Genomic DNA, 16920 nt, shown 5'->3' on the forward strand with positions numbered 1-16920 from the left:
TATTCCTGCCATGCCTATTATCCAGTGCTAGAAGCTTCGCCAGAAGCAAGCAAGACGAGGTCGCTCTGCTTCGTAGACAAGGCTCGTTCTGTACAAGTATGGTGAATTCTAAATTTATTCAGTACTCTGACATGCAACTTCACAAGCCAATCCACATATGTAGTGTGCACAAGGAACAGAGAGAACAAGACATCATCCAAATAATGATGTTTACCAACATGATTTAACACAAACAAACTGAAAGTAGAGAGAACAAAGCAGATGCAGACTGAATAGTTTGGTGATAGATGTGGATCCAAAGAACACGACTTCGCACGAGGGCTTCATGTGCACACTCATTTAAGCAACGTTTTCACGATAGACTTGACGTTCAGCTTCTTTAAATCTGTATATGACTGTCCACAGCCCACAAACATCACAGGTGATCCAGATATGTAAACCATCGAAAGTGCAGCCCCAACCTATACCACCCCATTGTAACCAAACAGTATTAACCAACTATTCAAAAAAAAAAAAAAAAAAAAAAAAAAGAGTCCAATGACTTCAAGTTTAACCTTATCATCTATGGTATCAAACTTGGTTAGCAAGATCCCATCAATCAACCTAGGGCTTGATGATGGTGACAGGTCAGCTAGTTTCTGTAAATAATGATATGAAGAAGATGTTAACAAACTAAAAACTTAACTATACCCATGCTTTATGATCATATATTAAAGATATAACAGAGTTTATACCTGGTTGAACTTAGAAAGTTGATCCACAGCATCGTTCCCAACTAATGCTTCCCCAACAAAAAGTACCAGATCTGGACTGTTGACGTATATAAGCTTCGATAGTGCACGCATCAGCGGTTCATTGTCCTGCAAATGCAACAACTTACGGTTAATACAAGAAGATATTTACATACTATTAATCATAAGTGTAGCTAGAACAGAAAAAAAAAAAAAAAAAAACAAGTTAGAACATGAATAATACCTGCATTCGACCAGCTGTGTCAACAAGAACAACGTCTGATCCATTGCGGCTGGCCTCCTGAATTGCTTCCTTAGCAACAATTGCAGGATCTTTCTCGTAACCCTTTTCAAATATAGGGATCTGACAGAAAATATATATATCTTAGCATCACCATTAAGAGGTATAACAAATAACAACTTGACAATAAAGAGGTTGGTCATCATACCTGGAGCCTACGAGCATGAGTTCGGAGCTGTTCAACTGCACCTGAACGAAATGTATCACAAGCAGCCATCATGACATTGATATCATGCTGCTGAAGCCAGTAAGCCACCTACACAGTTGCATTCATGATTCATAATTACACTGTAGCTAAGAACATATGAATTTCAATTATATTAATGCCAACAAATAGAAAAATTGATCCGTTGATCTTTACCTTTGCAAGGTTAGTAGACTTTCCAACTCCATTTACACCCACAAAAACCACAACGTATGGTTTGTGTTGTTCCTTAGCCACATGAACATCTCTCAAAATGTCAATAGAACGCCTTGGAGTTAAAATACGAACAAGAGCATCTTCCATTGCAGACTGCAGTTGTTAGTGTAATTACATACAAAATCATTTACATCAATCAATTATCCCCATATCCCCATATATATCAAAACACTAGAAAATAATTTATCAATACAAACAAGAGTACACACAAAACCAGCACGGGTTGACCGAGTCAACTCACCTGCACAGCTGATGAAATCCTAGTAAAAGAAGCAAGTTTTTTCCCCTCTAGGCTGATTGCTACAGATTCACATAGTTTCTCTGCTATCTCTTCAGCCTGTAGTACACAAAAAACACACCGATTGAGTCCACCAATATCTTGAAACTTCATTCAAGTAATCAAGAACAGAAATTAACTAATTAAATAAATACTATAAATATAAATGTAACTCTAACATACCACATTCTTAGTCATAAGCCTGTCTTTTAGAGCCTTCAAAGCTGGTTCTAGATCAACCTTATCCAAATTTGCCTTCCCGGCAATGCTAAACAGATAAAAAAGATAAAAGAATCTTAGTCACTTGATCTTATTCATAGCCAAAATTTCATTTAACTATACACTAAAACGGGTGAGCTGAACCATTTAACAGGTTGAACTTCATTTAGGAAACATGTTTTACCTCTGAAACATGGATGTAAACCACCCTTTCTTCTTTGAATCTATCTTCTTATCCATTTCTACTTCTTCATCTTCTTCACTTTCACTGCTAACAACTTCATCTTTGTCCATCATACTCTCCCCTTCAAAAACTTGTGCAACACCCATGTGACCATCACCATTCTCACTAACCGGATCCGTGAAATCCAATTTGGTATCCACGGGCTTTTCATCCCAAACTCTATTCTTTTTACCCGGTTTTTTCTTTGGTTCCTCTTTTGAAACCTTGTTAACAACAACATTAGCTTTCTTTCCACCTTTAGATCGAAGCTTTTGTAGCTTATTCACATCAAAAGCTCCACTATTAGTTTTCACACTACCGTTTTCTTTACCATTAACCCTACTATCTCTATTATTATGTCCATTTTCCAATTTAGCATTTCTTACATTATTATCATCATCATCACCATCCTTAACCGATTCCCCGCCGCCACTCTTTTTTTTATTACCTCCTTCAAACCCTAATTTTTGCATTTGTTTTCCTTGCTTCTTACCCAAATTACTAACCCGATCAACCATCACCTGCTTTGATTTCTTCATTTCCTCAGCCCGAGCCTCAGCCTCCTTTCTTAACTGCCTAAACGTTTCATCAAAATCATCATAACTCATCCTTTTCGGATCATAGATATCCGAAAACTCTCGCTTCACCATAGCAAGCAAGTCATCAACATATAAAAGATGAAGAATCTTTTGATACACAGCAACAAACACCAATCCAAGTTCATTGTGAAACGTCCATTTGAGAGTATATGATGCACCGGGAACATCATAGTTGTACGATGCTGCACCAGATCGTTCCTCTAAAAGACATGACCGAATCAAAGTATCAATTGGTGATCCTCTTAAAGCATTTCCAAGTTCTTTGCATGTCCAGAGGATCAACCCTCCTCTGGTGAAAATCAGTAACTGCTCTAACATTTCGTACCCTACTTATACCCCTGTATACGCAACAACAGATAATACATTGATCAAACATAGTATACAAGCAAATAGTTTATAATCTAATGGACCGCCAATGAAAGATCGGATTTGCAAAACGCGTAAGGACTCAATCTGAGAGGGTGTTTGGATAAGAGTGATCAAATCTGAACTCACCATTATTGAAACCTAAAAATTCATAATTAAGGTTCAAAACCCTAGGATGAATTGATTATCAAATTTTGAACAGTAAAATTACAATTACAAGTAATATCAACTAAACTGACTTCATCTAACATGTTTAAAAAATCATAATTAAGGTTCAAAACCCTAGGATGATTTATAAACGGCCAATGACATCAAATCAAAAACCTAAAAAGATAAAAATCCGACGAAAATTTATAATTAAATTTCAGATCGATTGTATAACTTTTAATTAGCATTCGTACAAGCAAAGATAAAGCACAATTACAATCATAATCTAAGACGATCTTCATAATATAAAAGGGAACGATTAATAGATCACAAAGTATTGCAAATCATAATTGGGACCTGACAACTTATACATGATAATGAAATTCAGGATTTAATAATTAAGAACAGACGTGAAATCGAAGAGAGAAACGTACCTGTAAAGTTTTTACTTCGGATGATAATCCTGGAAAGGAAAACAGAGGAAGAAGAGAAAAAAATAAAATGTTGAAGAAAATTGGCCAGGCGTTTAATTTAAGTAGGAGATAGTCGTGGAGTAGTACATTTTTGGGAATATTATATGAGTTTTTCTAAATATAGCCCTAAGGGCTATCCTTAAGCTTTTAGGACATGCTTTATTTTGTTGTAACCTGTAAATAACCGCTATAATAATTTCCTATTAACCACTCCACTAACTACAACGTACCACCAATTATGCTCAAATTATTTTCTTAAGCATAGCCCTTAGGGCTATGTTTAGAAAAACTATATTTTAAAATGTATCAATTTTCAAAACTTCTATTGTATGCATTACTATTGTAAGCAAGCAATGACTTATACAACAGGTATCAGGTTACTAACCTTTATTTTTTGACGCAATTAATCCCTCTACATAAAGGCTGTTAGTTTTCCTTAATATCAACCATGTGCTAAACATGTTTTGGTAACTTCTCATCCTACCATTCCCTTCCTCTTCTTCTTCATCACCAAAAAGTAAGAACCTTAATATTATAAACCCCAAATCAAAATCTATCTTTATTTATTTTCTTATTAAAAATCTCAAATCATTAATTAATTAAACTAAATTTAATAGAAAACTACTAGATATTTTGAAATCTGAAAATTGCTTTCCTGATGCTCAACGCCTGTTAAACAATAAATCTACTAGTGTTCACATAAACATGGACTTGATAGTAAACATGGGAAGACCTTAAATCACGATGGAAAGATCAGCCATCGCTTTTAGAAAGGAACTAATCATATACATGTTCATTATCATTCAAATTAACAATTAGCAATCTAATTAAATTAAGTTATTAGATAACGTACTCGAATTCATGCAGTACGATCTTGTCCTGTTTCAAGCAACTGTGCTAAATCTATTTTCTTCATATGTACCCCTTACTTTTTTTTCATCAATTTAATCCTAGATGTCGCCAATTTTAACGACGTCTTACTGTAAGTATCAATTAAATCAATAAATACAAACAAAGAAGACATGATTATGTCAAAAAATAAAAATAAAAAATAAGTAGGAATGTTTACCATTTAGCCGGTTTGAAACTCTTGTGAAGCATTGTTGGAGATGCGTGGTATATGTGGTAAAGTAAATACTATACGGAAAGAAGAATTAGGGTTCATAAAATGGAAGGAAATTGATGAAGGAATGGATCTAAAGAAGATTAAATGTGAGAAAATATATAAAATTAAAAGGTAATTGAACTGAATTAAGATTATTTCTTAGTTTAGAAGAATCGGAACATTCCAGAAAATTGAATCTAATCGAAATTCTATTAAATTTAGTTTAATTAATTAATTAATGATTAGAGATTTTTAATAAGAAAATAAATAAAGATAGATTTTGATTTAAGGTTTATAAAATTAAGGTTCTTATTTTTTCTTGATGAAGAAGATGAAGGGAGTGGTAGGATGAGAAGTTACTCTCACATGTTTAGCACATGACATGACTGATATTAACGAAAACTAACTGCCGTTATATTGAGGGACTAATTGCGTCAAAAAATTAAGGTTAGTAACCTGATACCTGCTGTATAAGTCATTGTTTGCATATAATGGTACATATTTGAAAGTTGGATGCATACAATAGGAGTTTTGAAAGTTGAATGCATACAATAGGAATTTGTTAAAAGTTGAATGCATTTTGATATAATATTCCCTACATTTTTTTAATAAAAAAAAAAGTTTTAAGGTTTAAATTTAAATTTAAAAATATATACTAGTATATAATTGAAACTTATATATATTAATATACTAGTGAAATGACCCGTGAAATCACGGGATTGTTTAAACAAAACAGTTTAATGGTATGTTTTAGGTATTAAGTTAACGTAAATGCTAAAGTCATTTAATTTAATGACCCGTGGAACCATAGAGTCCGACTAAGAAACTCGTCAGCTGAACATTTCATCAAACACTTAAAATGCATATTAGACAATCCACATCCAATCATAAGAGATAATATTGGTTGTCATTTTATCTTAAAATTGTAAATTAAAATATATATTTAGATTTGTTTCCTTCTGCCTAACTTTTATACCTTCTCGTACTCAATTCAAAATAATTAATTAAATTAATTCAAAATTATTTAATTTTAATAATTAAAATAATTATTAATAAGATTTAATAATAATAATTAATTAATAAAATTTAATTCTAATTTAAAATTATTTAGATTAATAACATCACCCACCATCTTAGATCTTAGATTTTAGTGTTTTTTTTGTTTAATATGTTAAAGTTGAATGGATGTTTGTATGTAAATCTATTTCAGCTCCCTCATGTGCTAATTGACTTTCACTTTTTCATGAAATGTCTTAATATATTACATTCCTGTTTTTTTCAAATAAAAAAATAAAAAATAAAAAGGAAAAAGAAAAAAATGTGTCATTTCAAGAAAAATAAATGGTGGGAATTATAATTATAAATTAGGAATTAAAAACTGATCCAACGGAACAAAATCTACGTAGTATCCAAGTTACTGCTAATTAATTTTCTCTTATTTGCATCAAACATAAGTTCATTTGAATCAACGTTTACTACTAATTATTTCCGTTTTCCATGTTACTTCCTTTATCTTTTTTTCGTTAGGGTAAATTTGTTTCCATATATTAGATTCTTAGCCTAATTTCCCATTAGTGTCCGCTTAATTATTGTGATTGTAATAGAAATACAACCCTACTTCCTTTAGCGACAAGTAATTTTATTTCTTTCATTCATCTATATATACACTAAACCATTTTTACCTTATTCGTACGCACAAAATTGACTTCAAGTAATTTTATTTCTTTCTGTAATCCCTTCATTCGTTCATCTATATATACTAACCCATACTTACCTTATTCATTCGTAAAAATCAATTTCAAGTTTCTTTAATTCGTTCATTCATCAATTCACAAACAGCAATGAAATCTCAATCTTCTAGCCCTACACACTCTTCTAAAAGGATCTGTATAAAGTTCATAGGTCCGAAACAAAAACCATGTACAATTGATCATAAAGTTATTCAAAACTCATATACTGGAGTTGAAGCCACGAATCAGATGGTGATTTATGATCATAATGCTGTCAAAACGACAAACCACAAACCCAAAAACGCAAACAAGTTCAAGTTATCCAAAAAAGAGTTTCAAAAATCGGATCTTGTTAAATTGGCTGCTTGGGGAAAGAATTTAAAGAAACGGCCACGTTATACAAAGAAGGAAGTTGTTAATCGACAAGTTATGAAAGATTTCGGTGTGGGTTTTATAAACGGTGAAGGCAAATCGGTGTGTCGTATTTGTCGAGGGAGTTTCGAATCGGTAAAAGAGCTTTATTCTCATCTGGAGACTCATACGGCTGACAGATGGGAGGCGTTCGTTGCAGGGCGTAACGTTATCTCGCCTAAAGTTTTATTCGGGTGGGAGTTTAAGAGTCGTCAAAGAAGTTGTCCGGGTTTAATAGCTGATGATGATCATGTGAAGGATGATGATGAGGAAATAAGAAATGCGGCACATAATTTAATACTAATGTCTCAAGATCGATGGTCCGAGCCCGAAAGTATGGTAATATCGAGTGATATAATGGAAGCAGTTCATGGTCTGTTGATGTTGGGTTCGTCTGAAGTAATGGGTGAAGGTGGGAGTAAGGTGGTTCATGAATTTGATTTGAATGAGTTACCTCCAATGGAATATGATGATTCAATGGATCTTATTATGGCATAATGTTATAAGAAATTTTGTAATTTTTGGTAGCAAACAAAAGGCATTAATTGTAGTTATACTGATTAGTTTGTGTTACCAGGTTTCGGTTCCTTTTGAGTTTTGACAAATTGTTTCTGCAGCGTTGTAGTTGTACTGACGATCCAGGGGATTGTTTGTTATACTTTTTATTCAAATTCATTTAAAAATTATAGTTTCGTGATGTAACTATATGATCATTTGACGATTCGTGGGATTGTTTATTGTAAGATTTTATATTCAAATTCATTTAGAAATTATAGTTTCTTGATGTAAGTACATGATCATTTGTTTCTTATATATTTAACAAGCACTTGTAATCATTTGAAGATTAATTCAATACACAATCAATTGGTTCCTTCTCTTGTTGATCATTGTTTCCTAATTTAATTAAATTCATTTACAACAAATCAAGTTTCATTTTACTTTGAGTTACAATAAGTTGTGAAGATAATTTCATAATCTATAATCTATAATTAAAATGATCAAATGTAATATAAATAAATTCAAATATCGGAACCTATAAATTTGGAATTAAAATGTGATCTAACGGAACAGAATGTAGGTAGTGTCCGAAAAATCTTCATGATATCTAAAAATTACTCTCCTATTGAAATTACCGTGCTACTAATTATTTCCTATTAAAATTAAATAAAAATAATCTAATTATTTCCTTTTTCCTTGTTAATTCCCTTTCCCTTTACCTTTTTTCATTCTGGTGAGATAATTACTACTAATTGTTTCCATATATCACATCTCTTATACATGATATTGAGTTTTGTATTTGTTTTTGTTTCCATATATCAAATTCTTAACCCTAATCGGATAATAATAAATCTATGGGCTCCTTAGATCAATTTAAAAGTGTTGTACCCAAGAACTCATTGGGCCCCAATGTTGCTAGGCCTACAAAGGATAGTGAGGAGTTCTCAATTGGGCCGATGGACTCCCTAGATATATGGCCTGTAAATTCACCCAACTCTAGTTATATTGCGTAATTTAAAGAGAATGAGAAAGCCAAATATGGGCCAAAAATGGAGAGTTTGCATGCTTTTCAGACCATTTAATTTTGAAATTCTGGAGAATGCTAATCGGCCAGATTTCGTCATAAGAAAAGGATCAAGAAAGCATTCAATAAGCATCATTTCTTTAAGTACATTCGAGATAAAAAAACAAATGAAACCAAACAAATATCGTAATAGATTAAATGGTGTCTTCAAGCGATTGATGTGATAAGGAACATGCAAGAAGAAGACGGGTCTGACGAAGATTTATCACCTTAGGATTCGGATTCAGATTCTTCGGACTCATTTTCTTTGAATTTAGATTCGAAAGCTTAAAAGACTCCATTTGGGCCCTCAATTTTGATTCACGATGTTATCCATTCGTATTATATTTTTCATTTCATATTTCTCGTGATTATCTAATTGTAGTATAATTGATTCTTAGAATGTGTCCGTATTTCGCGGATGGTATGGAGTGACGTGTTGTTATATTCGATAATTGTCCGATATGATGTATGAGGGTTGTTTGGTGTCGTTGTAATTGCTAGTCTCCATCTAGTATTTTTAATTTATAAATATTTGCATGCCTTTCTAAAAAATATAGAAAACCTCTAATTATAACTTAAATATTTTTCTCTTATAATGCCTCTTAAATTCGTAATAAAAAAACCACACGATAAGGAAAACAAGTATGGGGTTGTGAGTTTACAATAAGTTAATAAACGGTTAATAAGTAACTAGTTTAATGACCCGTGGATTACGGGTTTGAAGAATAAATCTCATCATAATGTTACTTTTTTTTTTTTGACAACGATTGGGATCACCCGAGGGGGACTAAACCACCCGAGGGGAACATCCCGCCTTTTTCCGTTTACTTATTCTAAAGTCCGTTATATAATTATAACACTTTCCGTTGATACGCGTTTAAATTATCTCGTTTAGGTAATTCACGCACCTGCAACCGAACTCGAGGGACTAGTTTCGCCAATTGAACAAAGATGTGACTAGATGGACTAGTCACACCCACCTCCTTTCTTTTTCCATTTTCATTTTCCTTTTTCTTTAATACTTTCACCAAATTCTCTCAAACATCAATCCAAAGATTCATCATCTAAATCAAATCGAGCAAGCACTAATCCAAACAAATTACGTATTCGGAATCTTTGCATCTTCCTTTTCAAATCCATACCAACTTTATTGCATTTGGGTAACTTTCTAAAATCACTATATTTTGTGTTCTTGATGATTTTTACTTGTAAAAGTGTTAATTAGTGTCTATGGCTCAAGTCTAACATGAATATATGATTTATATGTTCGATCTCGTTATTTTAAGCAACTAGCATGAACTTGAACTTTGGTGTGTTTGATTTGGTGATTTGTTTGCTTGAATGTTGTTAAATGTTATAAGTGCATGTTTTAATTGTGTTACTAGCATCACTAGCTTCAATTTGATGTGTAGGTTGTTTTAGAAAACTTCATAAACTTGATTATTGATTTTGGTGATGTTGGTTAGGGTTTGATAAAACTAAATGTGAGCATTTGATGCATTGAATGCCATGAATTGTTGTTGGTAAGTGTTTAGTTGCATTGTATGCATAATTATCTACGAAACGGCGTATCACATGTGTGCATTTAATTCCCGAATCATAATTGTGCATTTATGAAATTGAAGCATTAATGATGAGCATTAATTGATCATTTAATTTGGAAACTCGATATTTGCAAATGATGTTTTTGATTGATGAAACGTGTTTAGTTGTGTTCCTTGTCAAATTACCTTTCCAACGATATAAGATACGTGTCGTAAGAGTTTACGGTTTGTGTTTTGTGTTAAAATGAGGTTTGGATTTGGACTTGGACAATTGAAACTGACCAGGCACCAGACCACGTTAAGTGTCGTGGCGCGGCCCTCTTTGGTCGCGGTGCGGCATTTGCCGTGTTTGGGTTCTGACCTACATGGTCAAAATTCGAAAAATGTTTGCTATGCTACGCACCTCCGATTCACATGTAACTTGTTCTAACATGCTTATATATGAATAAAAACCTCAGAAAAATAGTTCGGGACCCGACCCGAACGTGTTGACTTTTTCGTTGACTTTGACCCGACCAAAGTTGACTTTTAATCAAACTTAACCAAATACTTATGCAATCATTCTAACATGCTTTTATACTTGTACCTTGCATGAAACTTGATAATTTGATTTACATGCTATAATGATCGAGTCGTAACGAGCCATAGGACTAATTGAACACTTTGACCTATCGTGTTTACCGTTATTGATACGACCTATTTGTTTAGGTAAAGACTAGCTTTGTTCTTTGCACACGTTTACTTGTTGAAGTACTCTTTACTCGTGCACTCAAGGTGAGATCATAGTCCCACTTTTACTCTTTTTGAACTTACATTTGGGATGAGAAACATAAACGTTTCTTTTACTAAGTGAACACAAGTACAGGAAAACAAACATTCTACATACGAGTTTAGAACAAAATTCTCAATTCGATTATCATTAGTTACACTTGCCGGGTGTAAGCGAGAACTTATGTTGTATGGATCCATATGGGTTTGACAAACCCTCATTCAAACGGTTCGCTACCGTTTACGAATGGAATATATTTTCGAGAAACAGTGTATATTCTAACACTATTGTGATGGGGTTCTATGGAAGGAATGTTAAGCATTGATAATTGGGTGTTCGTGAATATTAACTTTTGGAATGTATTACTATTATATCAATGTTACAAATCTTGTGGTTCACTTGTACTTACATACTTAAACCTATGATTTCACCAACGTTTTCGTTGACAGATTTCTATGTTTTTCTCAGGTCCTTGAATGTTTTGTGATACATGCTTCCGCTCATTACTTTTGATACTTGCTTGGATGTCGAGTATACATGCATACGTGGAGCGTCTTTTGGCTACTTTCAAATTGTGTCGCATATGTTTCAATTGTACTTTAAACTTTGTTATGTAACTAGTTGTCGAACTACTTTGTAAACCTTGAAACATCTTTACTTTTGAAATGAATGCGACATACTTTTAGTCAAACGTTGTTTTAAAGACTCATGATGTAACGACCCGTCAAAATCGCTATTGACGCGGCACGTTAATCATTGATTCCACAGTGAGGTTTTGACCTCTATATGATACGTTTTGATAAAATATTGCATTCATTAAAATAAGTGACTTTCTAAACATAGAAAGTTATAAACATGTGGGCGAGTGCTTAGGTATAAGCAAAACCCCAAAATACATAAGTCTTTAATTTACAGGTTGACATCACAGTCCAATTATTTATTACACAACGCAGTTTTATTTTGAATGCAATAAACTTTGTACAAAGCATGAGAGACTCCATGCAGGCAACAAGCACATCACAGCGGAAGCATTCTAAGGACCTGAGAATAAAACATGCTAAAAAGTCAACACGGATGTTGGTGAGTTATAGGTTTAATTGCTCGAGTCATAAACATATATAAAGATAGACCACAAGATTTCATCAAAAGTTTATCAATAGATTCTACGTAACAGAGCACCCTGGTAACTAAACTTAACGCTATAGTGATAATTACCCCATTCGTTTTAATACGCGCAAACCAACGTGTCTTAAACTCAAATAACATACGTCCGTTAAAAGGCTAGCGCTCTAGCTCGGACGGGGATGTCAAGCCCTATGGATCCATATACAATTATTCGCGCTCACCAGTCCATATCCTATGTACTGGCAGCTACTAGTTACCAAAGCTAAGAGATTTTCGGTTTAACTCAGCGTAGAATTTTGTATGTACTTGTGTCTTATTGCGTTTAAAATAAATTGCATGTATTCTCAGCCCAAAAATATTTAAAGTATTTAAAAAGGGAGACTATAACTCACAGTTCAATATTGCGATTCAATATTGTAGGCAAATTGCGTAGACGTAATGATGGTAGACGACTGTATGGTTGGTCTTGGATTCAAGAACAATACCCCGAACAATACCCAATATTTCCTTATTTTAAAACGGTTTGAAACCCGAATTAAAAATACCCTCGAATATACTTTATTATTATTAAACTTAAAATTAAAATTATAATTATAATTATAAATATAAAATTTACGTACATAAATAATTATGAAAAATTTCGTCGAGCAAAACTGACCTTTTATAGTACTTTTCGATTTACTGTAGCTCATGCGATCGCATGAGTTTTCAGTGTTTTTGCCATGCGATCGCATGGCCGCCTTTTCTGTTTTTGTTTGCTAGGTCGTCGACATCAAATAGTGTTACTGTAGCAAATAGTGTTTGCTGTAGCAAATAGTATTTTACTGTAGCAAATAGTGTTTAACTGTAGCAAATAGTGTTTTACTGTAGCAAAGTAATTTTTACTGTAGCAAATAGGGTTTTACTGTAGGAAAGTCGTTTTTACTTGTACATATATATATATACATACATATAATTGTTCATGAATCGTCGAGAGTAGTCAAAGGTAATTGTATATATGTAACAGTTCTAAAATTTTGAGACTCAATCTAACAGACTTTGTTTAACGTGTTAAAATAATAAATCGTATAGAGAATTGGTTTAAATAAGTCAAAAAATTTCGGGTCATCACACATGACCACGTAACGGGACCTAAGTAGACGGCGCCGTCAATGACGATTTTGTCGGGTCGCTACAGATGGTATCAGAGCGTTGGTTGTAGGGATTTAGAGTTCATTGGTGTCAACCCCGAGTCATAGGGTACATTAGTGAGTCTAGACTACAACCGACATATAGAATTGAAGTAGGAATTACTTGACTACTTGTGCATTTATACTCGAACGTTTCTACTCATATCTACTCTTATTTCATCTTAATCTCACGCTGTTTAATTTGATTGACGCGTCACCTTGACTTAGTGAAATAATGTCGAATGCACATGTGAATTAGGGTAATATAATTTCCGGGAATATATTACGGTGACTCATATGAACGTTCCGACATTATGACATAAAGAATTTAAGGCGAGTCAAGGAAAATTTCCCTCTCTATTCTTATTCCATATCATGATTAGTATTATTGAAAATACTAATCAACGGTATTCTTGTGTTTTGAAGGAACAATGTCTCCTCGTCGCGTGCCACGCCATGAGACACCCGAACAAGCTCTACAACGAATGATAGCCACCGCCGTGGATGCGGCCATGGCCGGTCACTCCTCCAACAACAACAATAACAACAACCACAACAACAACAATCAAGGGGCCGGTAACTCAAGCGAAGGGTGCTCCTACAAAGCCTTCATGGGGTGCAAACCTCATACTTTAGATGGGACCGGTGGACCAGTTACTCTCACTCGATGGTTCGAACAAACGGAAGCCGTTTTTAGTATAAGCGGTTGTCGGGACCAAGACAAGGTCAAATACTCCACTCACACTTTCGCCGGTGTCGCCCTCAAATGGTGGAACACCTATGTACAATCGGTGGGTACCGATGAAGCTCACGCCCTCTCTTGGGCCGACTTAAGGGAAAATATGATCGTTAAATATTTCCCTCGTGAAGAAACCCGAAGGCTCGAACACTACTCCGTAAGGGTTGAACTTTACATGGATGGTCTTCCAAAGAGCATCAAACACGGGGTAATGTCATCCTAACCCACTAATCATCAAGAATCTTTGAACATGGCCCGCAAGTTGATAGAAACGGTGGACGAAATCGTAGTTCCGGCACCTAAAGCCGAGGATAAGTCGGGTAACAACAAAAGAAAATGGGAAGCCCCCCAATCAAGCAACAACAACTTTGCCAAGAAGCCTTTCACCTCCGACGGCAAGAAGGGTTATGCCGGAAACCTACCTCTTTGCAACAAGCACCACTTTGGTGAATGTGGCAAGCTAATTTGCCATCGGTGCCAAGGAGTTGGTCATAAGGCCAATGAATGTAAAAGTGTCGCCCCCATCGCTCGAAAGGGGCCAATGCACCAAAGACGAGCACTTGTTAAGAATGTGGCCAAACGGTCCATTATAGAAATGCATGCCCGAAGAAGAAAGATAACCCCAATACGCGCAGCCTAGCTTTCAACATCAACACCGAGGAAGCCCGAGATGACAATGAATTAGTCACGGGTACGTTTCTTCTCAACAACACTTATGTTACTTGTTTATTCGATTCCGGTGCCGATAAGAGTTTTGTATCCAAGACTTTAACTCATTCTTTTAGTACTCCACCACTTCCATTAGATACCACTTATACCATTGAAGTAGCCAACGGAAAACTATTGAGTGCCGACACATATTACCGTGGGTGTACGTTAAACATTTTGGGTAATGAGTTTGAAATTGACTTGATACCCATAGAACTAGGAAGCTTCGATGTAATAATCGGTATGAATTGGTTAGCCAAAACGAAATCTCACATCCTTTGTGATCTTAACGCAATCCGAATTCCTATCGAGAATGGTGAACCCTTGATTGTTTATGGCGATATGAGTTGCACCGGACTCAACCTCGTTTCGTGCCTTAAAGTTAGAAAACTACTCCGTAAGGGTTGTTTTGCGATCCTTGCCCACGTTAAGAAAGTCGAGTCCGATGAGAAGCATATCGATGATGTGCCAATTGTTAGTGACTTTTCTGATGTATTTCCCGACGAATTGCCGGGTCTTCCACCTCATCGACCGGTAGAATTCCAAATCGATCTTATTCCGGGAGCCGCACCCGTAGCACGTGCACCGTATAGACTTGCTCCATTCGAAAGGCAAGAATTGCAAAGTTAAATCCAAGAACTACTTGACCGTGGTTTTATCCAACCTAGCCATTCACCATGGGGCGCTCCGATTTTGTTTGTTAAGAAGAAAGACGAATCCCTACGAATGTACATTGATTATCGTGAACTAAATAAATTAACGGTTAAGAACCGATATCCTCTTCCTCGCATTGATGACCTCTTTGATCAACTATAAGGGTCTTGTGTATATTCAAAAATCGATCTCCGCTTGGGTTATCATCAATTAAGGGTTAAGGGGGAAGATGTCTCCAAAACCACTTTCCGGACTCGTTATGGTAGTTATGAATTTCTTGTTATGCCATTTGGTCTCACTAATGCACCGACGGTGTTCATGGATCTTATGAACCGCGTGTGCAAACCGTATCTCGATATATTCGTTATTGTGTTCATCGATGAAATTTTGGTCTATTCTAAAAGTGAAGAAGAGCACGAACAACATCTCCGACTTGTGCTTGAACTCTTGATACAAGAAAGACTCTATGCCAAATTCTCCAAGTGTGAATTTTGGTTGAAGGAAGTTCAATTTCTTGGTCATGTTGTAAGTGATCAAGGTATTAAAGTCGATCCCACGAAAACCGAAGCCATTAGTAAATGGGAGACTCCTACCACTCCTACTCACATCTATCAATTTTTGGGTCTCGCTGGATATTATCTTAGATTCATCAAGGATTTCTCTTTAGTTGCTCGACCTCTAACCGCGTTAACTCACAAGGGAAAGAAATTCATTTGGACAACCGAACAAGAATCCGCATTTCAAATCTTAAAGACAAAGCTAACCACCGCTCCTATCTTGTCACTTCCCGAAGGTAATGATGATTTTGTTGTATATTGCGATGCCTCGAAACATGGTTTTGGGTGCGTGTTGATGCAACGAAATAAAGTCATTGCTTATGCCTCTCGACAACTCAAAATTCATGAACGAAACTACACGACACATGATCTGGAACTCGGAGACGTTTTCTTCGCACTTAAAATGTGGAGACACTATCTTTATGGAACCAAGAGTACTATCTTCACCGATCACAAAAGCCTTCAACACATTTTCGATCAAAAGCAACTAAACATGAGACAACGACGATGTATTGAAACTTTAAACGATTATGATTGTGAGCTTCATTATCATCCCGGGAAGGCAAACGTAGTAGCCGATACCTTAAGTCGAAAGGAAAGAGCGGTGCCTCTTCGTGTCCGAGCTTTAAACATCACCATTCACACCAACCTCAATAGTCAAATTCGTGTAGCCCAAGACGAGGCTCTCAAAGATGAAAACATCTCTCTCGAACACTTGAACGTCCTCACCTCTCGATTCGAAGTTAAAGGAACCGGACTCCGATATTTCGCCGGAAGAATTTGGGTGCCTAGTTATGGGGATTTGCGAAGCCTTATTTTAGACGAAGCCCATAAGCAAGATATTAGATTCACCCCGATGCCAATAAGATGTACCATGACCTCAAAGAACAATATTGGTGGCCGAACATTAAAAAGGACGTTGCTACTTATGTTGAAAAGTGCTTAACTTGCTCCAAAGTCAAAGCCGAACATCAAAGACCGTCTGGACTGCTTCAACAACCCGAAATCCCGCAATGGAAGTAGGAAAGGATAACGATGGATTTTATCACCAAAATACCAAAGACGGTTGGCGGTTATGATACTATTTG

At 35.2% G+C, this 16920-nt stretch overlaps 1 protein-coding gene across 1 annotated transcript; it reads right to left on the bottom strand.

The window, feature by feature from the left end:
- Positions 1 to 316: 316 nt before the first annotated feature.
- On the bottom strand, positions 317 to 3773 carry LOC139852733 (uncharacterized). Its single transcript, XM_071842064.1, has 10 exons — positions 3719 to 3773; positions 2134 to 3109; positions 1914 to 1998; positions 1695 to 1790; positions 1394 to 1546; positions 1181 to 1288; positions 976 to 1095; positions 735 to 860; positions 555 to 638; positions 317 to 461 (listed from the first exon to the last, which is right to left on the bottom strand). The coding sequence occupies exons 2-10, from the start codon at positions 3087 to 3089 to the stop codon at positions 336 to 338; spliced, it is 1854 nt and encodes a 617-aa protein (XP_071698165.1). The 5' UTR covers positions 3090 to 3109; positions 3719 to 3773; the 3' UTR covers positions 317 to 335.
- Between the last annotated feature and the right edge of the window lie 13147 nt (positions 3774 to 16920).

Source organism: Rutidosis leptorrhynchoides, chromosome 6 (assembly GCF_046630445.1).
Source record: "Rutidosis leptorrhynchoides isolate AG116_Rl617_1_P2 chromosome 6, CSIRO_AGI_Rlap_v1, whole genome shotgun sequence".
NCBI classification, from domain to species: Eukaryota; Viridiplantae; Streptophyta; class Magnoliopsida; order Asterales; family Asteraceae; genus Rutidosis; species Rutidosis leptorrhynchoides.

Bases quoted from the DNA above. Each gene is read 5' to 3' on its own strand.
- LOC139852733 (XM_071842064.1), bottom strand. From the start codon at position 3,089: ATGTTAGAGCAGTTACTGATTTTCACCAGAGGAGGGTTGATCCTCTGG. The intron at 1,096-1,180 runs GTATGATGACCA...ATTTTCTGTCAG, and splicing joins CTCATGCTCGTAGGCTCCAG to ATCCCTATATTTGAAAAGGG. The intron at 462-554 runs GTTAAACTTGAA...GGGGTGGTATAG, and splicing joins TTGATACCATAGATGATAAG to GTTGGGGCTGCACTTTCGAT.